The sequence below is a fragment of the Stenella coeruleoalba genome (genome assembly GCF_951394435.1).
Source record: "Stenella coeruleoalba genome assembly, chromosome: 10".
NCBI classification, from domain to species: domain Eukaryota; kingdom Metazoa; phylum Chordata; class Mammalia; order Artiodactyla; family Delphinidae; genus Stenella; species Stenella coeruleoalba.
The window spans coordinates 73,259,609-73,287,192 of NC_137156.1; the positions used below are offsets into that span (position 1 = coordinate 73,259,609).

At 37.0% G+C, this 27,584-nt stretch overlaps 1 protein-coding gene across 1 annotated transcript in view; it reads right to left on the reverse strand.

Annotated features, from left to right (window-relative positions):
* Window positions 1-281: 281 nt before the first annotated feature.
* DNAH12 (dynein axonemal heavy chain 12) overlaps window positions 282-27,584 on the reverse strand; it is a gene marked incomplete at its 3' end in the record, with an annotated part of 229,017 nt that continues 201,714 nt past the window's right edge. Inside the window, exons 62-75 of the mRNA XM_079935786.1 lie at window positions 24,932-25,090; window positions 24,617-24,761; window positions 17,835-17,985; window positions 17,372-17,625; window positions 17,028-17,168; window positions 15,334-15,471; window positions 13,801-14,034; window positions 13,331-13,519; window positions 11,174-11,277; window positions 9,414-9,618; window positions 3,601-3,738; window positions 3,054-3,145; window positions 1,693-1,760; window positions 282-472 (exon numbers count right to left, since the gene is read on the reverse strand). Coding sequence (XP_079791912.1) covers window positions 282-472; window positions 1,693-1,760; window positions 3,054-3,145; window positions 3,601-3,738; window positions 9,414-9,618; window positions 11,174-11,277; window positions 13,331-13,519; window positions 13,801-14,034; window positions 15,334-15,471; window positions 17,028-17,168; window positions 17,372-17,625; window positions 17,835-17,985; window positions 24,617-24,761; window positions 24,932-25,090 — 2,209 coding nt within the window. The remainder of the gene's footprint in view (window positions 473-1,692; window positions 1,761-3,053; window positions 3,146-3,600; window positions 3,739-9,413; window positions 9,619-11,173; window positions 11,278-13,330; window positions 13,520-13,800; window positions 14,035-15,333; window positions 15,472-17,027; window positions 17,169-17,371; window positions 17,626-17,834; window positions 17,986-24,616; window positions 24,762-24,931; window positions 25,091-27,584) is intronic.

The following is a 27,584-nucleotide window of genomic DNA, read 5'->3' on the forward strand; positions in this document are numbered from 1 at the left end:
ATATCAAACTAAAAAGAGGAACTAAATAAAAGTTTCAAAGATTTTCCACATTTCTTTTCACATTTTTCTTCCACAGATGTCTGTGATCTTGAGAGTCCGTGTGGAAGGCTGTGCTCCAAGTGAGACTGGTACATCAGGGAGGAAAACAATGCAAAGACCACTCACAAAGATCATTTAAAAGAATTACACCAAGATACTTGGGTTTTATAATATATATATTTTCAAGTAAGTGAAGGCAATTTTTTTTAACTTCTTTCAGATGTTTTCTTAATTTGTCCAATTTAGTCATCCAACTGACAAAGCAGAGCAACCCCACGTTTGATCCAGTGTTGAGTGGGTTGGTCTGTTTTCAACAGCATTGCAATGACAAAATTAGTCGAATGTCCTGTGGTGGAAAGAGTTCCTTTACGTTCACTTGTCTTGTAAAGAGGACAGACATAAGCATTCGACTTCACAATCTCAGACTTTTTAGCTTGAAGAAAAAGGAAATATATTCATTTGATAAAAGGAAAACAGCCACTGGTACTAAAAGAACAACTATTTATCTTGTAATAAAATGACCAGTACTAAATCTAAGATCATGATTATGATATTGAACATTTTAAAGTTATTATTGTTGTGTTTTTACAGCTGGCATATAATTATGGTTGTGAAACAAGGTAAATGATTTCATATGGTGCATGATTCTAGGTCTGGAGGACAGGAATTGATTTTAAAGACCTGATCACTTAGCAGGTATGACAACACTCAAGAGGACTTGGGAGAGAAGGAGAAATTAGGGAAGAAGGAATAAAATACAGCATAGGTAATGGAGGAGATGCAGAAAGAGAAACACAGCTGCTTAGAGCTCTAATACAAGAAATCCATAAATTAGAAGCTGAAGTTACTATTTTTTTTCAGCAGGTTATTACTAAGAAAAATATACCAACTCTTACCTACTCACAGAAAGAATCTATACACAATCCTTGAAAAGCCAGATATGAGATATTAGGAATCTTTCTAAACTGAGGCCACATTTGTCATAGTTATAAATGAACTGCTTTAATAATAAAAAATGCTTAATGGGTTGAGTGGTGATTGGGTAATTTATAAATTTTTCATTTATAGTTATTTGAGAATTAAAAAATAGAGAAGAAAGAAAAAACAAAAGAATGAGCTTCAATTGTTCAGATTTGGTGGGGAAATGATGATTGCAGAAGGAGGGAAGGAACAAGTAGGTTACCCAAGGGGGCAAAATTGGCCTCCACCCCGTGTGGCTTGCAACATCTGTACCTTGGGGTACCTGGCTGGCTCCTAGGCCTAGGAGTTTCTTATAGCCAGAAAACTCTAGTCATTAGCTGGAGACTGTGTCAAGCCTATTTGTGTCTCTGAGAGGTATGCAAAGGCACTTCAGAATCAAAATATTGATGGGAAGCTCTAGACTGAAAAAGGAGAAGTGTAGCGGAGGGGCAAAGGAAACATTATATCCCATGGGATAAGAGCAAAAAGAGGCAGAATAATATTCCTAAAATAATATAAGTGCAACCCAAAAAGGCGGAACAATATATTTCCATTGTAAACATTAAGTCACTATTTACTATAATTGAACAAAATCTTAATAGGTTTGAACAGAGACTTATTTGGGGAAGCAGTTATAATATCTATCATTATCTTTCCTAAAACTCTACAAAGTTCTGTTAGAAATATATTTACTTGGTTTTATCCATATTATGGGCATCAGGTCAAACAGAAGTTTGGGGTATTGTTCGGCAAGCAATCCGCTGTGAAGAGAAATTGACAGATGTTTATTAGAAATAAAATAAAATTTGCATCTTAGAAATTGCTACTTAGCTATTGGCTTTTAATACAAGAGAGGACCAGAGATATGCAGGAAAAGAAATGTAAAAACAAAACCAAACAAAACCAAGGAAGAGGCAATGAAGAATCGAGAGAAACAGAAGAAAAATATGGAAAGGCAATGTGTCAAACAGTGGACAAATATCAATTCCTGCCATTTTAAAAGCACTGTCCATGAGGCACACACTATGCTGTCACATTTAACCTTCCCAATAGTCTTGTCCCCATTTCTAATCCTATTTCAGAGATGAAGAGTGGAAGGAAGCTCAGAGAGATTGAGTACTTTTCTCACAGTAACACAGCTCTTAAATGCCAGCATGAGGATTCAAACACAGATCTATCTAGAAAATGTGGTTTATTTTCCCTATGCTACATTGTTTGTTTCTTTGCTTGCTTGTTTGCTTGCAAGAGGAGGGAAGAAAGGGATGAAAAGATGAATACATATATAAGGAAACGTAAGTTAAGAGAAATGTCAGCAGAATGATGAAAATGAAAAGAGAGATAATCAAATGAACTATGTGCAGCTAAGTCCCCTCATATCACTGTCTTAGAACCATCTCTGTAAAACCACCTTCATGCTCCTTAAGTGACTTCCCCTGCCTTGGGCTTTAACCCTCCCTTGAGAGCAAAGTGTAACCCTGACTCTGGAAATAGAAGATTATGCTTAGTAATGGATTGTTAAAGAGCAGGGCTTCAAGGGAAATAATCTTTCCCTTTCTCATATGTCTCTCTGTGTGTATATAAATATATATATACACACATATGCACTGTTTAGTTTCCTAAGCTGGAAATTCAGTATTTATTTAAAATATGTACTTATTATGTCATCAAAATGCAAGAAACAGTTTTCCATTCACCAGGAGAAATGGGAACTTTACTGTAAACTGTTTGAAACTGAGGTGCTCCTACACATTACCAAACAGAACGTAACTGTTATAAAACAGAAGAAGGAAAATAATTTCAACTAACTTTTCTACTAGTAAGACCATTGAAATATTAACTCAAAATTGTTCAGAACCTGAAATTACTCACTCATTAACTGTCCGAGCCTGAGTAATGACTTATGGCAAGAATTCTGATATTATTTATTACTTGTCGTATTCTCTAGAAGAAGTCTTTTGGTTGATGGGGATGGCAGGGGGGAAAGGTAGCAGACAGCTTATCTCACCTATGATTCAACTACAAATGAATAGGTCTTTGCAGTTGAAACTACTGACCTTGTTCTGTCCCAGCGTGCTCCATCCAGATATAATCCGTGGATATAAACGCCATTTTCTGGTGTTCCCTCAGATGTATCAGAAGAAATAACCTGAAGGCAGAAGCACACACTAGCAATGATTTCCTCCCTAGACAACTCTGTCTCATAAAGAAAGCAGTAGCTAAATCTTCAGAACATATTCAGGGAAACTCCACCATATAATAGCTTCTTAAACTGTAAGACTTTTTCAGTAAAATGTAAATCTAAAAATATATAATACGATTCCTTTTGACATATTTATATGGTTTTACTGTACCTCATATTAATTTTTTGCTAAGATAGAAAAACAGCATTAGATTATTTGAATTGAATATTGAGATATATAAAAATTCTCTCATAAAGATAGCAAGACAAATATTATATACTTTCTTCATGAACACAAAGAATGGAAAGAAGTAGAATTGTTTGTAATGGGCTATAAAAATATGAATTCCCCATATCCTCCTTGCTTAAATACATGCCTTTGATGTAATGATATACTCTGGAGTTTAAGGAGTTTACTGTACCTCAAATTCATATCCTAGTAAATCAATAGGGATGGTATATTTTCTGGCATAATTCTGCATCGCTCCAGTTAAAAAGGCTTGCGTGAAAAAGAAACCTGAGAGCCAAAACACACGAGGTTTTCCTGAATTATACCAGTTCTATAAAGGAAAAAAAAATGCATTATGTTCATTTTTCAACTTAAGAATCACCTGACATACAATTCCTGATTCTGGTTTTTGTGTATGTTGCCCACACTTTCCATCACAGGACGCTTTCCTGACACCAAACACACAACCTATCTTGGCCCTGCTACCTTTTATCCCTTCTAGTTACTCTTCTTGGAAAATTCAAACTAACCTTAACATTAACCTGAATAAAACAAAATTTGAAAGATTCAAATCTTCTGCAAAAAGGCAAATGTAAATTATTTGAGGGTTTATTACATTACTTAATACCACTCAACCAAAGAGAGAAAAAAAAATACCACTCAAAAGCAACCATCTTGGGGCTTCCCTGGTGGCGCAGTGGTTAAGAATCCGCCTGCCAATGCAGGGGACACGGGTTCGAGCCCTGGTCCGGGAAGATCTCACATGCTGCAGAGCAACTAAGCCCGTGTGCCACAACTACTGAGCCTGCGCTCTAAAGCCTGCAAGCCACAACTACTGAAGCCTGCACACCTAGAGCCCGTGTTCCTCAACAAGAGAAGCCACCGCAATGAGGAGCCCACGCACAATGCAACTAGAGAAAGCCCGCAAGCAGCAACGAAAACCCGCCTCAGCCAAAAATAAATAAATAAAATAAATAAATTTATTAAAAAAAAAAAAGCAAACATCTTTAGATATCTTATGCATTGTATAACTATAGCCTTCATGTGTTGGTTCCAGTTCCTTAATCCTCTTAAACTCCCTGCCTCCACATCCACTATCCCTGTTCCAGTTTAGATATCCTGGCCTTCTTTCTGTATCATGTGTACCTCTTCTTGTTTCTTCCCTCTGTCTGCTCAGTACATCTATAACGATGCTGCCAGAGTACACTTCTCCATGCATGGTTTAGATCAAGTTTTAGCATCTTTAATTCTTCAGCAATCTACTACTACCCTACCAAATTAAAGTCTAAAACATCTTAGGCTCCTATTCAAGATACTTCACAACCTGGCCCCAGATTGTATTTAAAGATCCATCCCTTTTAGTTCCCCTTTAAAAATCTTACATTCTAATCAGAATGTACTTTTGGTGGTCTCTTCTCTGCACTGGGTGGACATCTGTTGTTTTTTCTGCTTATCTTAAAGTGGCACTACTCTTATATCTCTCTGGAGGATGAACCCTCCTACACTTTCAATCGAAACACTTCTGGTGGTGGAAATGCACCTTCTGGAAGTGGGCATGTCATTCATGCCTAGCTGATCATACCTGCAGTCATAGTGACTGATTCAGGAATGGACATGTGACCCAATCAAAGCCAGAGATGTAGAGACTTTTGCTGGGACTTTTGGGGAAAAGATTCACTCTAAACTCTTTGAAGTTTTGTGGATGTAAGGCCAGAGTTGCTGTTGCTATCCTGCTACCGTCAGACAAGAACCTAACTGAGAATGGAGTTAACCCACAGAGACTGGAGCCGAGAGAAGTGCAAGAAGCCAGGATCAGGCAACCACATTTACACCCTAGGCCAAATGCTGCCTGGAGTCACTTTACTCCCTGGCTTTTTCAATTACATGAGGGAACAAACTTAATTTTTGCTTATGTCAAAATTTTTACAACAGAATCAATCCTAAATGATATAGTGCCTTTCATCCTACAGCTGTCTCTTAAGTCCTCTTCCTTTATTTGTAGTGTCCAAAACCATTCATCATTTAGACCAGCTCAAATGCTACCTCATCCAATAAACAAACTCTGCTTTCCGAAGTAAAAGAACTCTCTCCCTTCTTTGAATTCCCAGAGCATCTTATATGTTGCTCTTAGCTTTTTCTTAGATACATAGATTATCTTCCTGTAGACTATTGGCAACTTGAAGGTAACCTGGCAACTTTATCCAGCAACAAAGCGCTTTAGACAAAGTGGGTCTCAATTCACATTTGAATGAACAGATGAATTAACAAAACGAACTTTGTCTCTGAGTGAGCAGCACACTATGGGAAGAAGCCAGCTTTGCTCCCTGGGAAGAAGAGAACAAACCACTGCTGGAGATGTTGCAACAGTACAAGCTGTCAGATAAAGAAGAAGAAGAGAAAGAGATGGAGCTTGACAAGGGTACAAACCAAGCAGAACTAGTATCATGCACAAGAAAGCTATAAAAACCCAGAGGCAAGTGTATAGAACGTTCCCTTGCTCACTCCAGGGCTTCATTTAGCCAAGAATGTCATGAGTGTCTGGGTCAGCTACTTACATACAATCTCTGAATTAGCTACCATTTACTGAGCGCTTAGTGCACACCGTAGGCGCTAAGTAATTTACATGCATCATCTCATTTAGTCCACGAAATAATTCAGTGAGTTAGGAATTATTCCTCCCATTTTACTGATGAGGAAACTGGGGTGTAGAAAGATGAGTATCTTGCTCAAAGTCACACAGATACTAAGTGTCGGATCCCAGATTTAATCTGAGATTCCAGCCAGTGTGCAAAAAGCTTAAAAAAAAAAAAGGCACAGGCAGGAGGAAGGGAAGGTAAGTAGGGTGAACAGTGAGAGAGAAATGAGAAAAGAAAAAACTCCAGATGACTCAATTTGTTTAATTTGTTAACTCTAAGAATCATTAGGAGGTAAAGTCAAGAGTCTAGGGGAGAGAAAGATGATGGGAAAACTGTGCAGCTTCTGTAAGGGTAAGAAAACAATAGGGAAGATCCATTCAGGGGAAGAGATTTGTGGTGAAGGATGATAAACATGCCCAATAATGAGTGAGATTTTCCTTTCTCATTCAAACAGAATGATTCCAAGGGGAAAGCCAATTTCGGAAAGTAGAGTTTGATATGAACTTTATATTAACAATAACAACAAAGGAAATTTGTCCTGGATATTATTCCAGCTGGCACCATACCAGGACCCCTCTAGGGGACCAAGCTAAAGACTCTTCAAGGCCCTTCAGGAACAAAGCAGTATACGAGAAATGTAAGCACTTCCGATTAAAATTTCAGAAAAGTTTAGGAAATGAAAAAAAGCAAGATTATGTCAAGGGGAGGATGGAATTAACTATATGTCAGATACTTTTGATAAGGGACAGAAACTACTGAAGCCCGCGTGCCTAGAGGCTGTAATCTGCAAAAAGAGAAGCCACTGCAACAAGAAGCCTGCACACTGCAATGAAGAGTAGCCCCTGTTCGCCCAACTAGAGAAAGCCCACACACAGCAATGAAGACCCAACACAGCCAAAAAATAAATAAATTTTTTAAAAAAATGTAAAAAAAGCCCTTATATTCTGATTCTTTTGTTAAATGTATAATCTACATAAAAAGCTCCTATAAATTAATTTTTAAAAAAATTTTCAAAGAAATATGGGCCTAGGAGATGAAGAGGCAATTCAAATCAAAGAGGAAATAAAAAAACACCTAGAGACAAATGAAAACACAACAATCCCAAATTTATGGGATGCAGCAAAAGGAGTTCTAAGAGGGAAGTTTATAGAGATACAAGCTTACCTCAGGAAACAAGAAAAATCTCAAATAAACAACCTAACCTTACACCTAAAGGAACTAGAGAAAGAAGAACAAACAAAACCCAGAGTTAATAGAAGAAAAGAAATCACAAAGGTCAGAGCAAAAATAAATGAAATAGAGACTAAAAATAAATAAATAGAAATAAAATAGAAAAAAATCAATGAAATTAAAATAGAAAAAAATCAATAAATAAATAAAATAGAAAAAAATCAATGAAATTAAAAGCTGTTTTTTTGAAAAGATAAACAAAATTGATAAACCTTTAGCCAGACTCATCAAGGAAAAAAGGGAGTGGGCCCAAATCAATAAAATCAGAAATGAAAAGGGAGAAGGTACAACCAATATACTCTACCAAATGTAAAATAGATAGCTAGTGGGAAGCAGCCATAGAGCACAGGGAGATCAGTTTGGTGCTTTATGACCATCTAGAGGGGTGGGATAGGGAGGGTGGGAGGGAGACACAAGAGGGAGGAGATATGAGGATATATGTATATGTATAGCTGATTCACTTTGTTATAAAGCAGAAACTAACACACGATTGTAAAGCAATTATACTCAAATAAAGATGTTAAAACACACACACACACACACACGAGATATCGCCCTGCATCTCTCAGAATGGCTATCATCAAAATTAACACAAATAACAAATGCTGGCAAGGATGTGGACAAAAAAGAACACTTGTACACTGTTGGTGGGAATTTAACTTGTTGCAGGCACTGTGGAATATGGAGGTTTCTCAAATAACTAAAAATAGAACTAACATATTACCCAGCAATTCCAGTCTCAGATATATATTGGGAAAAAAAAACACTAATTTGAAAAGGTACATGCACCCCAATGTTCATAGTAGCCTTATTTACAATTGTAATATATGGAAGCAGCCTAAGAGTCCATCAGCAGATGAATGGATAAAGTAGATGTGGTATATATATACAATGGAATACTACTTGGCCATTAAAAAGAATGAAATTTTGCCATTTGAAGAAACATGGGTGGACTTGGAGGAAGTTATGCTAAGAGAAATAAGTCAGACAGAGAAAGACAAATACTTTATGATGTCACTTATATGTGGAATCTAATAAATACAACAAACTAGTATATACAGCAAAAAGAAGCAGACTCACAGATATAGAGAAAAAATTAGTGGTTACCAGTGTGGGAGTGCAATGTAGGGGTGGAGGAGTGGGAAGCACAAACTACTGTGTGTAAGATAGGCTCAAGGATGTATTGTACAATGTGAGGAATAAAACCAATATCTTGTAATAACTGTAAATGGAAAGTAACCTTTAAAAATTTTATAAAAAGATTAAAACAAACAAAAATAGTCCCATGAAAAACTGGCCTAGGAGATGGATAGGCAATTCACAGGAGAGAACACAAACAGCAAACACACATACCAAAAGAAGCACAGACTCACTAATAATCAAAGAAACTCAAATTGAAACAAAGATATGCTTGACCTATCAGATTGGCAAAAATTAAAAAGCAATGTATGAGAAAGCATATCTCTCCACATCTTCACAAGTAGGGTTATTTTATTATTAGCTTCTATAGTGAAACAGATAAAGCGTTTGTATAATAAAAGGTCAACTGAACACTGAGAGGTCATATACCTATGTGAATTTCCAAAATGTATTTTGGGGGCTCTCCCCACCCACTATCCTCACATAAGCATCAACCATAGGATCGGGGCAAGCAGAGGAGTTGGGGAGGAAAAAGAGTGTGCTGCCTTACACATCCTTTATGTGTGAGATTGCAGGGTGAAGCGTTCGGAGATTTCAAAGCACTCCATCTTTTCCCTGGTTTTATGAGATAAGAGATAAGAAGCACTGATTTCTAGATAATGGACAATTATTGATAAATCCAAGCCTCAGGCTCTTTTTGTGATTTACCATCAGTAGGAAAATCACAAGACCAAGTTGTGAATCTTCAAAAATATAAATGTCACATATTACTTGGGTTTGGGTAAAATAAAATTTTAATTTTCTACTAGTACTTTGAAATGTGTATAATTTTCAATATTCTAAAATTTTGATTAGATTACCATGAAACTACTAATCCATTTCATCTAACTCAGAGACATTCAAGTGACCACAGCCAATTTCTAGTATCTCTTCTAGTATCTCCCCAAAAATGAAATAATGTATACATTATAATATATATATATTATATATAATTTTTAACCTGTAAAAAGTTCAGCCGGGCTAGAAAGTCTGTGATGTAACTTCCTAGGGGTTTAAGACTTGGGTATGATCGTCGGGCCCATATTTCTGGAACCTTTCCAACAAGCAGACTGCCAGAGAGTGCCTCCAAAGCAGAATCCATGACAACCACGCCCTTAATAGCTTTTTCAAGGTCCTGTAGAGTGTTGCGTATAGTTTTAATTAAACTGCAAGGAAAGAAATTGTGTCATCAACATATATGATACTAAATACCAACATACAGTCTTTCCAGTAGAAGAAATAGCAGGATACCATTCACAGCTTTATGGGAGTGTATTCCCAAAGTGTGGTCACCTCCCACTTGATAATATAAAGTAATTTTACGTGATACTTGGATGCACATTTTTCATCTTATTTATTACATATGTATTTTTAAATATAGAAAATAATATAACTTGTATATCAAAATTGGTGCTTTCAAGGTATTATTGCTTAAGACCAGGCAAATTTAAACAGAGAATGATTTAAGAAAAAATATCAGGTAAATAATGTTATAGGTGACATGCAAATATGAAGAAAGTTATAAAGGTACGATACAATGGCTGAAACTTTGGAAACACTGAATTAAAACATACAGTGTATATTCATTTATACCCTTGCAAGTACTTTGTTTCCCACTGAGGCCCAAACTGCTAAGAACACCATAAATATACCTGAAGTGAGGGTTTTAGCCTAGAAGCCTAAGCAACTGAGAGAGAGTATGTTATGATATGTAAATACATATGGTATTTGTATAAGAATTACTAAATTAATTAAGGCATCATAGTGTTTTAATATGCTTCATTTTAAAATTTCAAAAAGTCTGGAAACTGAAACAAACTTGGAAACACTAGAAAATTCATAACCAAAACAATTCTCCATTCCTTAAGCCAGTATTTAACTGTAGAAAATTCAATTTGAAAATTCAAAGCAGGGGCTTCCCTGGTGGTAGAGTGGTTAAGAATCTGCCTGCCAATGCAAGGATCACAGGTTCAAGCCCTGGTCTGGGAAGATCTCACATGCCGCGGAGCAACTAAGCCCATGCAGCGCAACTAGTGAGCCTGAACTTTAGGGCCCACGAGCCACAACTACTGAGCCCATGTGCCACAACTACTGAGCCCACTTGCCACAACTACTGAAGCCCATGAGCCTACAGCCCGTTCTTCTCAAAAAGAGAGGCCACCACAATGAGAGGCCCGCGCCACAACAAAGAGTAGCCCCTGCTCGCGGCAACTAGAGGAAAGCCCATGTGCAGCAACAAAGACCCAACAGAGCCAAAAATAAATAAATAAATAAATATATTTATTTAAAAAAATTCAAAGCAAATAATTTGTTTGCTATTTTAGGGTACCTAGTCAATCCAGATAGACTCAGGAAGAAAATGGGGGGGTGTATATGTGTCAATGGCAGAAAAATGACAAGAGATGTATTTACACATAGACCAAGATAAGGCTCATTCCATCTTCACTTCCTGAGGAGAAGAGCAATAGGTGGATGAGAAATTATGATTAATGAAAATTTTTAACCAGTAAAAGCAGATCTCTATTTCATCACCATTTTTACATTATAAAAGATACCTTCCCTTCTGGGGCAGAAGATTATGCAACTTTAAAAAAGGAGAAAAACTCTAATGAAATGGCAAGTTTTGATAATATTTTCTTAAACTTTTAATTCAATACCAGTGTAACTTTTTATCAACTTTGGTTGGTAGCCTTCTGAATAACTGGGTATAGAGCTCCTTACTTGTTAAATCTTTCCATTTCTTGTACTAAAACAGTATTCATGCTCTCTTCATATCTCACGGGATACTTGAGTAGTGCTGATTCAATGTCAAAGTCATTTGGTAGCTAAGAGAATAGATTTTGAAGATCGCATATTACTCTCAGAATAAATAATTAGTTTCATTCAGCTATAATATCAATTATAGCTAACATTAGGCAATTACTATGTGCCAAGTATTATGCTAACTGCTTTCCAAACATTATCTCATGTAATCTTTACCATTCACTATTAGGTGGCCATCATTATCAGTTAAGTACGGATAGGTTAAGTAAATGCCCAAGGGTACAGAGTCCAAAAGTGGTCTGCTTAAATCCATAGATCTCTAACACTAAGGCCCATGCTCTTTACTACAGGATAGAGTACTATGAAGAAGATATACATTTCTGAAAAGTTCTGTAATTTTCTTTTGTAAATTGAATTTTATTTTCCATTAATAAAACTGATGTACCACTTCATAACTCTTTTTAATTTATTTCCAATAAATTATCAACTGGCTCAAAATGGATTTGCTTACATCACTATCAAATAATTAATGTATAAATGTAGCAAGGTTCCAGGGCATAGGGAAAGAGAAGGCCATTGAGTGTCTGATTTCAATGAGGCATCTCAGAGACACTTGAGGAGAAGCGATAAAGGGGACTTTGGGGTTGGTGATCAAGCCCCAAGACAATGGAATTCACACTCTTAAAGGGGCAAAGGAATTTCCCTATGGGGGAACTCCCAAACTAAGAAAGTTGAGCTGCCCAGACTGTCCCCAGGCAATGGTCCTTGGGTGGTACAAAAGAATTCTAAGTCATATTAGGTGGTGTCACTCAAGGCACATTTGGCTCAGCACAAACATTCTACCCCAATTAAGTCCTATATGCCACTTCCAGGTAACTTCCTGCTAGGGATCTTGTAAGAGCCACCATTTTGGGAGGGCAAGAACCTTGCCCCGAAGAGATAAACCACACAAGAAGAAGGGGCTGAGGGTGAGAAGAGGCAAATGGCAGAAGCAGAAGTCCCAGGGTGGAGGTTGGAGGAGACTAGCTTGATTTTACCCAGGGGTAGAAGGCAGTGTTGCTCCCTTCTCCTCTCCAGTGGCCACAGCCAGGCTTAAGGTGAGTAGGCTCTCCTTAAGGACTGGTGTAAGGCAAGGGTACCAACTGTGAGAGTAGAGTAGGTGCCATCCGTGGTTTTTCAAGGCAGATGGGGTAGGGGTCAGGTTCTGCTCTGTCAGAGTGCCTGACACTGAAATATGGGGATAATTATAGTATTTATCCTGGAGGGGAGTTGTGAAGATCTGTGCTTAGCACCATGAAGTCCTCTTAGTAGTTCTTTACTGAATTTAAGACACAGAAAAAAGTGAGAAAAGAGATTATCATCCCACTTTACCAAGAGGGATAAGTACATTGGGCTGTAGTATGGGGGGGAAAAAAGGCTGTAGCTGTTAATTTAGTGCTGATCTTATTTCCCTGTGCCTCCTCACTTCTGAAGGTATAGATTAAAAACCATTCCCTCAAAAAAAAAAAAAAAAAAAAGAAAAAAAAAAAACATTCCCTCCTTGAACAAGCAAGTTCAGACCATTTCCTCCATTTAAAAAAAGTAGGCCCGGGCTTCCCTGGTGGCGCAGTGGTTGAGAATCCACCTGCCGGTGCAGGGGACACGGGTTCGTGCCCCAGTCCGGGAAGATCCTACATGCCGCGGAGCGGCTGGGCCCGTGAGCCATGGCAGCTGAGCCTGCGCATCTGGAGCCTGTGCTCCGCGACGGGAGAGGCCACAACAGTGAGAGGCCCGCATACCGCAAAAAAAAAAAAAAAAGTAGGCCCACCATCTTTATTTAGAAATGATAATAAATCATATATTCAGTAGCTTATCCACAACTGTAGTTACTAAGAACTTACTATTTGCCAGGCATTATGCAAAGCACTTTAACTTAATGATCTCCTTAATGTTCACAAGAACATTATACAGCTGGTACTATTATCACCACTTTACAGATTTGAAAACTAATGTTCAGAAAGGCAAAGTATCTCACTCAAGGTCATAATGCTGCTAAATGGAGTTTTCAAGTTGGCATTTCAGTGCCATTTTGATTTATGTTATATTACAAGTAACATATCTTAAGCTAAACACTACCTTGTTGAGAATATCTTTGGTAATCTCTAGTAGAATCTGGTCAGCACTTCCTGAGGATCCTGTCTGTTTGGAGCCTCCTTGGGTGAGGAGCAAGGACTCAAAGAGGATTTTTGTTTGTTGAAGATCTTTGGAGATATCAACATTTTCATGTAATCCAAATATCTCAGGGTGTTGAGTAAATGGAAGTTTCTACCAGAAAATAGATTCAACAAGCATCACATTTTCACTGGATACGTTAATTCATAAGGTAGACATGTGCAGACCAAAAAGAGTTAAAAATCAACTAAACATCAAACAACAGAGGAATCAAACTTTTCCAGTTTTCAGTAACTACTAGAAACAAAATATATTGAAAGCTGATTGAACCATAGTACTTGTCTAATCCTATACATTATGGGGGACTACTTCACTATTTGCTTTTTAGAAAAATCACACTTGAATCTTACCCTATTTTCAGTGATATCAGTTACCTTAATGAATTCAATGTACTCATTATAAGTGCCTTTGGGAGGTGCAAAATAGTTTCCACTGGGAGAAAACTTATAATGAGAGTTTTCAATTATGTTTGCGTTATAAAAGTCAGCCAGCATGGTTAAGAGGAGACGTCTGTCCCAATCATCTGTCACTCTTCCTCCATAGTTACACTCTCCAGTCAGGTAAGAGATAGCTTCAAATGGAATTGTATCATATTCATTTATAAACAACTGAAACAAAGGAAAAATGAAATGAGAAAAACCTTAAAGTATTTCACTTCATTTCCATTTTAAGATGGCCTTAAATATCTATCAATCAATCAATCATCCATCAATCTATACACATGGAAGTGGGGTTGGAAGAATTATCATCATGGTTGTTTTGAAGCCCCATGTCATAAAGGCCCTTATCACAGCACAGAAGCAGAAAAATACAATATTCTGTGGTTGTCTAGTTGGATTAATATATTTGGTAAAACATGACAGAAATAATGGGAAAGTATTGGAGTTGGACAGACCCGAGTTCAAATCTTACCTCAATGGGTAAATTTACTTCTTAGCTTTGGTTTTCTCCAAAATAGGGATAATACCCACCTTACAGGGTTGCTGTGAGAATTAAAATTCATGTAAGTAATGTGCCTAGTTCAAAGTCTGAGTGAGTAGTAATTTATAGCGGACATTTGATCTTTTTCCTTTGGTGGGGGGCTGCTGACCATCTCATGCATCTCATGTTTCATTGTAAGTCTACAGAAACTGAAAAAGCCGACCACTCACTTCCTCAGCCTCCATTATGGCTAAAGCCTAGGCTTGTGACCTGGGCTTGGAAACTCAGATGTAGCCATCCTAGACCGAACTGGGGTTTAGGGTGCAAAGAAGCAGGAACAGCAAAGAATTTTTTTGATGACATCAGAGAGTATGTAGTAGACTAGTGTCTGTGTGGCAGCTATGAGCTGTGGTGTCTGATATTTAATAAGAGTAGAAGGAATGCTGTTACCAGACATGATATGATTCTGGATATGACTGTGGATGCCTTGGCTCTCCAGCCATCTTGGTGATTCTGTGACCTACCCAATATTCTTTCAATAAATTCCTTTTCTACTGTTTTTGTTGACTGATAGAGCTAAATTGTAGATCTGACTGAGTGGAGGCTAAGAGTAGAGTATAGTGAGGACCTATATAAAGCCAACACTGAGGAGGGCACTGCAAAAAGAAAGAACTAGGGTCCTTGATGGCAACACTTTTGTTGAATCAACCAACTCCAGAGTCTGTCCTTCCTCTGCAACTCTTTTTTATGTGAGATAAAAAGTTTCATTATGGTTTAAGCCAGTTTGAATCAGGTTTCCCATTATTTGCAGCAGAAAAATGCAGATGGAGATTATGCTTTATAAGCCAAAATTATAATTATTAATACCATCTAGCCAACTATTAGTGGTGTTGGGAGAACTGAATAAGTCATTCTAAGCAAACGGAATTGCCTAGGGCCTGGTACACAGTGATCCTCCATCAATGTTAGTTCCTTTCTAATTTTACCTGTAGTTGTCGAATACTGATGCGTAAATCTGATTCATTAAATCCATATGGAATATTCCAACCAAGAGGACCAAATTTCTTTCTCTCTTGCACAAGGGCATGAAAAAAACAAACTCCAAAGAGTAACTTCTCCCATGCCTTTAAGATAAAAATATGCAACAAGAAAAAAATCTGATCAGATTTCCATTACTAAAATGAGGGGAACTGATGATCTTTCATTATAAGGTTCTATGATCATATATCTCTACAAACTTTTATTTAGAAAGACTATCCAAAATACTATAAATAGTATTAATAATTAATACTATAAAAAGTATTAATCTTATGACTTATCCAAAACCTCCAAGCTAGGCAAACTACAATAACATTATACTTTATTAAAATGCAATAGTGCTAGAGAGACATGCCAAGATGGCAGAATAGGAAGACCTTGAACTCACCTCCTTCCTTGATACACCAAAATTACAACTACTTACAGAGCAACTATCTATGAGAACAAACTGAAGGTAGAAGAAAAGATTTTCCACAACGAAAGACATAAAGAGAGAACCACAAGATGGGTAGGAGGATCAGAGACATACTGTAGTCAGGACCCAGGTTTGCTGACCCACAAATGAGAGGAAAATCACAATTATAGAGGTCCTCCCCAAGGAGTGAAGGGTCTGAGCCCCACATTGGGCTCCCCAGTGTAGGGGCCCTGCACTAAGAAGACAAGCCTCCAGAACGTCAGGCTTTGAAAGCCAGCAGGGCTTATGTTCAGGAGAGCTGGTAGGCTATAGAAAACAGAGACTCCACTCTTAAAGGGCGTGTGCAAAATCTCCTTAGTACTGATGTTTCCTTCCATGCAGGGAAACTTCAATTAATGTAACACTCCTGGATTTTCTCCATCCTTATACTCACTGGTGGAGGGAGGAGTACCTATCTGACGGGTAAATTTGGGGAAAGTCAAGCAAATATGCTTTGCTCAGCTTTTCCCTTTTCTCTCTTAGAAGTGAGCTTCCGGCAGGGAAGGAAGTTTTCCTCTGTTCCTCTGGGTAGATAAATGTACTTAATTCTGGGTTCAGTAATACTAAGCCCACTTGTTCACAGATATAAACTACATCTTCCAACCTAGTCTATATCAGTAATTAAGGTTATAATTTGGTTCCCATATGTTTGTACTTTTTCCTGTTTCTTAACTGGTAAGAATTTGGGCAGAGAAAAGGAGTGCTATTTATTGGAACTCCTAACGTCCTCAATACCATGTGCAAAACTTTTTTACATACGGATACACTGAAGAGTGTTATTAATGTGTCAAAACATTATCACTAGAATTTCCATGAAGGCAGATATTTTTGGTGATGGCAGTGTCTATTTTACTCTCACTGCATTATATCGTACCTAACAAACATATTTGTTGAAAGAATAAATAAATAATGTTAAAATAGATTGCTACTCTTGGGTCTTAATTGTCTTAATCAAATGCACTGTTGGACTTTTGTACAAACTAAGAAATGTTCATTCATTCAACAAATATTTATTTGAGTATCTACTACATGGGAAGCAGAACACAAACAACTGGGAATAAAATAACATAGGTAGAATTTCTATCTTCTTAGGAAATGCCTAAAGTTTAATATTAAATAAAATATTTATGTTTTCATATTTTTTCACTATAAAAACACATTTTAAAAGTTCCAGGGGCTGAGTATTACCAGTTCCTTTCCCTCGCATCCATTGAAAAACTGAGGATCAGAAACTGGATGAGTGAGATATGATTGGAGGAGATTTAGCCGAAGACCCGTAGGAGGCTCATTAGTCATTTTTACTCCATTTTGTAGAATTGTTACTGGGAACTAAGACAAAATAAACAAAGAGCATTACTCTAGATAACCAACTCAAGTCCTAAAAATACATACACTAGTGGATTAAAAATAGGTATAAGGGAGGACTCCAGAAATATTTTTAAAACCTCTTAAGGTTAAGCATTTAAGATATACAATATATCAATAACACATAACCAAATAAATGTACTAAACTCCATAGGAAATAAATATACTTTTGGAGATGGGTAACTTGTGAGCCAAAGCCTAAAGGATGAATTACAGCCTTCGGGAGAAAAATCTTCACATATTTTTTCCAACATGGGCATCCAGGAGACAGCGAGGTGACAGTTCTGTAGGCAAACCCAAGTTCCTTCCTCTATTGCTGCGTTAATCATTTTTGTTGCAATTGGTCCTTGTCCCTGTCCCAGTGAAATAGCTTGAAATTTATTTCCAGACATAGCTTTATCATTTGCAAATTTCAGTAGGCCTAAGAGGGCACAAAAAAATAAATGGTTTCACTGCTTACTCTAAAATTATAAAATGTGCCTTATGTTTCAGTGTATAAGTATTTAATTGTGAATAATTCTAGTTACCTTTCCTTATAAATACCGAATTTACTGATTTACACTCATCTAAGAAATAGATATTGAACAAGATGATTTATTTATAATTTATTAGTTGACATTATGCACTTACTGGCCATGGGATCTGCTCCTGGAGATAACACAAAAATTAAGGGAATGGTGCAATTTGAATCCAAATAACTCTTTGCCAAATCAAATGGTGGAGGCTCTACAAACTTTTTCCCTAGTTTGTCAGTTACATAGTTAGTTATGGCTGGACTTATCTGTTGAAGAGAGAAAAAATATGATCTTTAGAGTAACTTTTATTTCACATAACAACTTTGATTATTACTGAAAACCGACAGAGTAAACTATGAGTCTAATGGATAAGAAAAGCATGCAGCATATCATAGGCAAAGCGCTAATTTTCCTAATATATAAAAGGTATCTATAAATTGATGGGACAAGACTAACAATCCAAAAGAAAATGGGCAAAGAAGATAAACAGTTTATAGAAAATGAAATAGAAATGGATCTTAAACATAGGAAAAGATGCTCAACCTCATTTAGTATAGCAGAGACTGCAAACTGTCCCCATTCTGTGTCTCCTTTTGGTAACAGAACTCCAAGTTTTCCCAACCTTTCATGCAGCTAGATGTGGCTATGTGACTAAGTCTTGGCCAGAGAAATACAAATGGACATTATATATGGAGCTTCCAGATCCTATTTTTTATAAGGAAACTGTTTGCCTTCAACACTCTCTTTTCCTGTTCAACAGATGTGGTGTTCATGACCCAGCTTCAATCTCACTGACAAGGAACACACTTTAGGAGTCTTCTCTAGCATGAGAGAAGGAACTTGAATCTATGGATGATCTCAAGAACAGAGGTGCCCTGCCAGCCCTCAAGCAAATACTCTGGGCTGTTAGGAGAGATAGAGAAAATAACTTCTATTTTATTTCAGCTACTGTATTTTAGGTCCCTTTGTTACAGCAGCTTTGTCTATACCCTAATACTTATAAATAAGAAAAATACAAATTATAATTTTACTTAGATACCATTTTTCACCATCAGCTTGTTATATAAATGGGACAAAGATAGCCTGTGTGTATTTACCGCTGGATTGTTTATTTTTCACAGTAGGCTAAAACCTGTTAGCTCAAAAGGCCACTGGCACCAAACTCAAAATGTTACATATTCAACTGTTTTAAACATAGCCCAAATAAGCAGATTTTTAACCATTTAGAGTCTGCCTACTTTTCACCCAATGTCTGCTAGCCATAAAAAGATAAGCCCCAGGATATAAAGACCCCAAGCCACTGCTGCCCTTCAGAGCTCTGACACAGAGACTCTCAGCCGCCATGCTGATGAATAATGTTGTCCAGACACCACACAAGTCCCCTCTCCATTAGGAATTCCCTTGCCTTCCCCTCTCCTTTGGAGTTGTGGACCTCCCCTCACTCCCAGCCTCTGGACAGACACCTGCTATGAGGGATTTCTTCCTCCCCAACAAACAAACCTGTCAAAGTAACATCTAATGAAACTCATGTGCGTTACTGCCACCTCGATCAGCCCCAGAATCCTCAACCCCTCTGCACAGATTGGCAAAGATCCAAAAGTTTGGCAACAGGGCTTCCCTGGTGGTGCAGTGGTTAAGAATCCGCCTGCCAATGGAGGGAACACGGGTTTGAGCCCTGGTCTGGAAAGATCCCACATGCCGTGGAGCAACTAAGCCCACGCACAACAACTACTGAGCCTGCGCTCTAGAGCCCATGAGCCACAACTACTGAGCCCATGTGCCACGACTACAGAAGCCCACATGCCTAGAGCCCCTGCTCCACAACAAGAGAAGCCACCATAATGAGAAGCCCGTGCACTGCAATGAAGAGTAGCCCCCGCCTGCCGCAACTAGAGAAAGTCTGCACGCAGCAACGAAGACCCAACACTGCCAAAAATAAATAAATAAATAAATAAATATATTTTTTTAAAGTTTGGCAACATACTGGGTGGGCAAAAGTACAGGTAAACAGATATTTTCATATACTGCTGAGGAAGAGCAATCTGGTATAACTTTCATGGAGGACAATTTGAAAGTATCCATAAAATTACAGAGGGCAAATCCACTGACATAGCAATTTTGTTCCTAGGAATTTATTCTGATATATAGTTGCACATGTGAGAAATGACTTTTGAATAAGGTTATTCATTGCAGCATTTTTATAATAAATAATATATAAATATTATAAAGATCCATCAGTAGGAACTGGCTAAAGAAATTATTGTACACTCATACAATGGAATACCATGCAATTGTAAAAAAAAAAGAAAGAGAACACTATTTGTGAATTAGTAGAGAAAAAAGCAATATGCAAAACAGTGGATGCTACCATTTCTGTTGAAAATAAATGGAAAAAGAATTTATATGTATGTACATTTATATGTGTATAAAAGGACAACAAGAAGCAGATAACATTAACTGCTTGAGAGGAAGGATGATGAATGACTGAGAGATGGAGTCTGGAGGCACACTTTTCATCGTATTCATATATTCATGTGATTCAAAACAGTGCATCAGTTTTGAAACACAGGAAGATGTGACTTACTTGTAAATTATATTAAAATTAATTAAAAATAAAAGAATGCTGTTCATCAATATTAGCAGCAGAAAAATCAGTACAAAGAGGTATCAGACATTATCTTCTAAATGCCAAAGGACTTTCTAAAGGGAATGTGTAGGAATTTGATGGAGAGAGGAGTGATCATCACAGGCTTCTTTGGTCCTGGAAGGCTTGTGGAATACATGGGGAGGAAGGATAGGGGCTTCTATATGGGTAATTTACTGTAGTTGTGAGCAATTCTGTAGTTTTAAATAGTAGAAGTTTCAAGGAGAAGCATACTAGAAGTTTCAAGGAGCTTCTATATGGGGAATTTTGTGTAGTTGTGAGCAATTCTGTAGTTTTAAATAGAAGTTTCAAGCTGAAAAGAGGTCTGATTAGCCAAGGTAATAGACTGCAAAGCTGTACTTTTGTCATTATTCTACAGGTATTGACAGGCTCCTGAAGGTTTTTTTTAATAAAGAGCTCACAATGACATAGCAGCTTTTTATTTCTTTCTTTAATAACTACACATGAGCAATGATGAAATCTTTTTCATCCTTTTACCATTAACACCATGTAGAGTTTCCACCTAGCACAGGAGATCTTCAGTATACATTTTTAAGGAAAGGGAGATGCTGAGGACACAGAGACCTTGCTCCGCATTACCCTACGCACTGGCCAGGGGCAATGCTCCCTGACATGATGCAACTGCAATCGAGTATGATAGTTTTCTATAGAAAAAGTATCTTGTTCCAGTAATTTAACATGAGAAGAAGTCATAAGACTTTTCTATAATATTAAAATATATATTTTAATCCTTCATGTAAGATACTCTAGAAATTATGGAGACTTAAACAGACCTGGATATGGGCTTTGTGAGGATTAATTTTATGTGCCAGCTTGGCTAGGGCACAGTATCTAAATACCTGTTAAGGTATTTTTAAAATAAGATTAACATTTAAATCAGTAGACTTTGAGTAAAGTAGATTACTCTCCATAATGTGATTCGGCCTCATTCAATCAGTTGAAGGCCTTAAGAGAAAAAAAGACCAATTTCTACCGAGGAAGAGGGAATTCTGTCAGTAGACCACCTTTGGACTCAAGCTGCAACATCAGCTCTTCCCTGGGTCTGCAGCCTGCGGATTTTGGACTTGCCAGCTTCTCACAATCATTGAGCCAATTCCTTAAAATCATCAGAATCCTACTGATTCTGTTTCTCTGGAGAATCCTGACCAACACAGACTTTAACTGAATTTGGTTTAATGCAATTAAATTCAACTCAACTCACAGATATTTACTGAGATGTCCAACCATCTGCCAGGTACTGCTTTAAGTCCTGGAGATATTGAACAAAATAAGACATGCATCCTGACCTCAAGAAGCTCAGAGTCCAGTGGGAGACCCTACCAAGTAGACAGACAATTATTTTGTATTCCAGTGTGGTCAGTGTGGTGTTTAAGCACAGGATCCCAAGCATGGCAGACAAACCAGTAACTCCACACGTGGTACTGAAACAACATCTCCACTGGTCATCAGAGAGCCATTCTGTGGAATGCAAATAGGCAGGGGTTTCCCAGATGCAGAGCTACTCATTCCTAAGTTTACCATGAACAAGGGAAGCTATTTGTGATGAAATAATGAATAAAACACTGTTTTGGCCTTCAAGGGACTTATTTTCTAGTGAAAGGAACATATATATATATACATACAACTATAAGGTAGGAAAGAATGAGGTACATTTTAATAATGTACAAAGGTCTTTGGGAGTTAGAGTAAGGAGAAAGACTCAGAAGTCACGTAATTATATAGGCCTCTGTTTGAACCTACTCAGAGACTGAATGAAGCATTAGATAATGCTCCTTGTGAAAAAAATGTAAAAAAAAAAAGGAAAAAGAAAAGACAGGACCATTGCAATCACTTTCAATATCTTCATTTTATATGTGGTTGTAACTGGAACTCAGAAAGGTGAAGTGACTTACTCAAAGTTTTAAGCTACATATATAAGCATAGCTTTTAGTTTTTTTGGGTTTTTTTAAACATCTTTATTGGAGTATAATTGCTTTACAATGGTGTCTTAGTTTCTGCTTTATAACGAAGTGAATCAGCTATACATATACATATATCCCCATATCTCTTCCCTCTTGCGTCTCCCTCACCCCCTCCCTATCCCACCCCTCTAGGTGGTCACAAAGCACAGAGCTGATCTCGCTGTGCTATGCAGCTGCTTCCCACTAGCTATCTACTTTACATTTGGTAGTATTTATAAGTTAGCTTTTAGTTTTTTGTTTAAAATTTTTCCTTTCGTAACACTATAACACTTTTCTCGAGTGTATGAAAATTGGTATCAGCCTATTTATTTCACCTAAAGAAAGATTTTTGTGCTTGTTTGAACTAATAAAATTATGACACATTCAAGATTTTCTACTGTCTTCTGCTTCTAGTCAATATTGAGGAAATGGACCAGATTTACCTTCTTGCCATAAAGAACTAAAAAATGGGCAATATTAATGAAACAGCCATTTTCAGACATAAGGCTGTTCAGACAATAGGTGGTACAGGATAGTGATTCCTGATAAAAAAAAGAAACAAACAAGGTGAGACCTATTATCCCCTTGACTTTCCTCTGGGAGATACATTCCAGACTGTGGAACAAGGAGAGCAACTGAAAGTGGTACAACACAGTGTTGCTGAATTGGGAAGACAGGCATCAGAGTTCAAGGAGGCTCAGGCTGCTGGAAGTTTCAGAGTTCAAATCTGAAGGGAAGTATCCAGAGAAAGAGCTCAGAAATCTGCATAATATTGTCCTTCTATCTTTGCTGAACACCATGGTATGTATACATAGGCCAAGCAAAGAGTGACTGGGGAGCTGTGAACTTGGGATATGAGGAGCTACCAGAGTTCATGAAAGGAATCATTCAAGTTCCCAGTAGCCACAATGGAGAGTCCTTGGTGATCACTTGGGGCATTCAGTAAAGGCCCTAGAAGGACCACACTTTAGCCATGGAACTAAACTATCCATGGAGTAAAGGCTATTCTATACCTGCGCTAACAAATCTTAAAACAATCTTTGAAAGGAGCAATCTGAATTTAACTGTATAGTCAAAGGGGTAGGTAAACCTTTTCTATAGAGAGCTAGATAGTAAATATTTTAGGTGTTGTGGGCCACATACAATTTCTGCTGCTTATTCTTTTTCTTTTCTTTTTTAAATTTACTTATTTTATTTATTTTTGGCTGCATTGGATCTTCATTGCTGCACATGGGCTTCTCATTGCGGTGGCTTCTCTTGTTGTGGAGCATGGGCTCTAGGCATGCAGGCTTCAGGAGTTGTGGCATGTGGGCTCAGTAGTTGTGGCTTATGGGCTCTAGAGTGCAGGCTCAGTAGTTGTGGTGCACGGACTTAGCTGCTCTGCGGCATGTGGGATCTTCCCAGACCAAGGCTCGAACCCATGTCCCCTGCATTGGTAGGCAGACTCTTAACCACTGTGCCACCATGGAAGCCCTATTATTTTTCTTTAAAATAACCCTTTAAAATGCAAAAATCATTTACAGTTCATGGGCTGAACAAAAATAGGTCACTGGCTAGATTTGGCCCAGAGGTGTTGTTTGCTAATCCTGAACCAGCAGAACAAAAGTCAACAATCTTTAAAGGAAGATGACAAAATCAAAATCATAAACAATGTTGAGCATCCAATCAAACATTACTGGGCATGCCAGGATGTGGGAAAATATAATCTATAACCAAGAGTAAAGTCAGTCAATAGAAACAGATCCAGAAATGATGGAATTAGCAGTCAAGGATTTAAAAACAGTTATTATAACTGTTTTCAAGTATTTAAAGAAAAGTATAAACAGAATGAAAGGAGAAATAGAATATATAAAAAAGAACAAAATGAACATTCTGTAAATGAAATATACAGTTGCTGAAACAAAAATTAATTGGATGGAATTAATAGCAGATTAGACACTACAAAAGAAGAAATCACCAAATTTAAAGATAGCAATAGAAACTGTCCAAACTGAAGTACAGTGATACAAAGGATTTTAAAATAATTAACAGCGTATCAGTCACCTATGGTATAATATCAAGCAGTCTAACGTATATTTAATTGGAATCATGGGAAAAAAGTATTTGAAGAAATAATGGCCAAAGTTTTTCTCAAGTTGAGGAAAACTATAAACCTACAGATCCAAGGAACTCAATGAACCCACGTGAGCATCTGAAATAAAGGTTAAAGTACCAAATAACAATAACTTTAAACCTAGTACTTCATAAATGGCAAATTATCTGGGTTCCAAATAGAACACATTTGTCTTTTACCTTATCAGGTCTTAAGCACCGAAGAATTATGATTTTCTGTAGTTCATTTAGCCTTGTATCCATTGGTGCTGGAAATTTAGCATTGTGTGGCTCTTTACTATCGTAGATCTCCCGCCATTCAGCTATATTGTCACAAAAATGATTCCTAATGGAAAGAAAAGCTTAATGATTATCCTTTCATTGGGAAAATTTTAAAAAGAGATTGTTGGATGAGGAGATGAATCAAGACAGCTATAGAAATATTTTTTAAAAATCACTAGATTACAAATTTACCCATTACTATTCAATGCTAAGTCATTGTGTTTAAACAATTACCTGAGTCCTTTGAACGCAGGAAATTCACTTGCACGACAGATTTCCTCCCAGCTTTTATCCTGTAGCCAAGTTGGATCAGGATTTTTCTCAGAACTCTTAAGACTCACACCTCCAGTTAAAAGAAACATCAGTTCCTGGTATTCAATCTCTTTCTTTGCCCTGTGTTCCCAAAATAAGGACTGCTGTAAATTGTTGTTTTAAAATTGAATGAAGTCAATTTCTGCTTATATAGCCTGGATAAAACAATCAGAACTGACCTACCCTACTGCTATAAACAACTAGGAACTGGAAAAAAAATAAAAGAAACAATTGTTTTTAGAAATTATAATAGCTAGTGCAGGACTGTGGGCCATGAAAAAAAGGGAGACAAGGTGATCCCCATGATTGCCTCAGCTAACCGCCAGGAGGCACTTTTCAGACTACAAAGCATGAGCGTAATCAAATCAGAATCTAAGAGTACTGCTGAGTTGAAGAGACAGAGATCAGAGTTAAGGAAGGCTAAGGTGGCTGTAATTTGTGGGCAGAGTACCAGAAGGGAGGCAGATACATGGATGAGGAGCTCCAGAAATCTGCATAGAAATCCTTTTTATTCTATTGCTAAATGCTGAGTTATGTATGAGTAGGGTAAAACCCCAGGAGGACAGGCAAAGAATATCTGGGGAGCTGCAAACTAAGTAGCTACCAGAGCTCACACAGGAGTAAATATATGAGTTATTGCCAACTAGAGTTGAATCTTTATTGAACACCAGAGGAGTTCAGTGGTGACACTGGAGATACTTTAATAGTGAAGCTAACCTAGCTGTAGAATAAAGTCTACTCTAAAACTGTCATAAGAAATCTTAAAAATAAGACTTGAAGAGGTCAAATGAATTCAGTATAATTTAAGTACCTGCAAAAGTAAAGTCTAGTGCTCTTTAAAGCAATTAAGAGAAGAGAGAAAAACAAATAGCGTATGCTAACATATGGAATCTAAGAAATCTATAATCATATATGGAATCTAAGAAAAAAAAAAAAAAGGTCATGAAGAACCTAGGGGTAAGACAGGAATAAAGACACAAACCTACTAGAGCATGGACTTGAACATATGGGGAGGGGGAAGGGTAAGCTGTGAAAGTGAGAGTGGCAATGGACACATATACACTACCAAAGGTAAAATAGATAGCTAGTGGGAAGTAGCCATATAACACAGGGAGATCAGCTAGGTGGTTTGTGACCACCTAGAGGGATGGGATAGGGAGGGTGGGAGGGAGGGAGACGCAAGAGGGAAGAGATATGGGAACATATGTATATGTATAACTGATTCACTTTGTTATAAAGCAGAAACTAACACACCATTGTAAAGCAATTATACTCCAATAAAGATGTTAAAAAAAAAAAAAAAAAGACCCAGCACTTACCAATGTAAAATTCACAACATCCATAACCAGGAGAAAAGTCAGTACATAGATGTGATGTAGAAGTGATAGAGATGATATAACAAGCAGATAAGAATGCTAAAAGAGCTATTATAAACATGCTGAAGGAGTGAAAGTGAAACATGAACATAATGAAGAGAGAAGTGGGCAAAATAAAAAATAACCAAATGAAACTTCTAGGATAAAAAATTAAAATCTGAAAGAAAAATTCACTGACTTTTTCTCAGATTTACAGAAATTGAAAGTATGCATTACCAGTAGACCTACACTATAAGAAATGTTCAAGGAAATTTCAGGTAGATGGAAATTTGAATCAACAAAAAAGAATAAAGAGCATCAGAAATGGTAACTAGTAGATAAACATAAAAGACATTTTTCTGTTACTTATGTCTCTTTTAAAAGTAATTGACTATAGCAAAATAACAACATGCTGTGGGCTTTATAACATATATACAAGTAAAATGTATGACAATAAAACAAAAGCTATGAGGGGAAAGATAAAAGTATATTGTTTTCAGTTCTTATATATATATGAAGTAGTATAATTTTACCTGAAGATAGACTATAAGTTCAAAGGTATACTATAACCCTAAACAAATCACTAAAATAATAAAACATAAAATTATAGCTAATAAACCAACAAAGGAGATAAAATGGAATCATAAAAATACTCAATTTAAAGAAAAATAGATTTATAGAGACGTGGATGAGCCTAGAGACTGTCATACAGAGTGAAGTAAGTCAGAAAGAGAAAAAGAAATATCGTATATTAACATATATATGTAGAATCTAGAAAAATGGTACAGATGCACCAGTTTGCAAGGCAGAAATAGACACACAGGCGTAGAGAACACATGTATGGACACCAAGGGGGGAAGGGGGGTGGGATGAATTGGGAGATTGGGATTGACATGTATACATTAATATGTGTAAAACAGATAACTAATGAGAACCTGTTATGTAAATAAATAAAAATAAAGCCCACAGGTTAAAAAAATAAATAAAACAGACACTAAGTTCCCCAAAAAAAAGAAATATAGAAAATGAGGAAACATGCAACAAAGAAAAGATGGGCAAAACAAAATAAATCATAAGATGGTCGATTTAAACATAACTCTATTATCTCATTAAATGGAAATAGTCAACAATTTCATTAAAGGTAGTGATTATCAGATTGGATAAAACAAGTAAGACCTAATTACATGCTGTCTATAGACACAGTTTAAATATAAAACAAA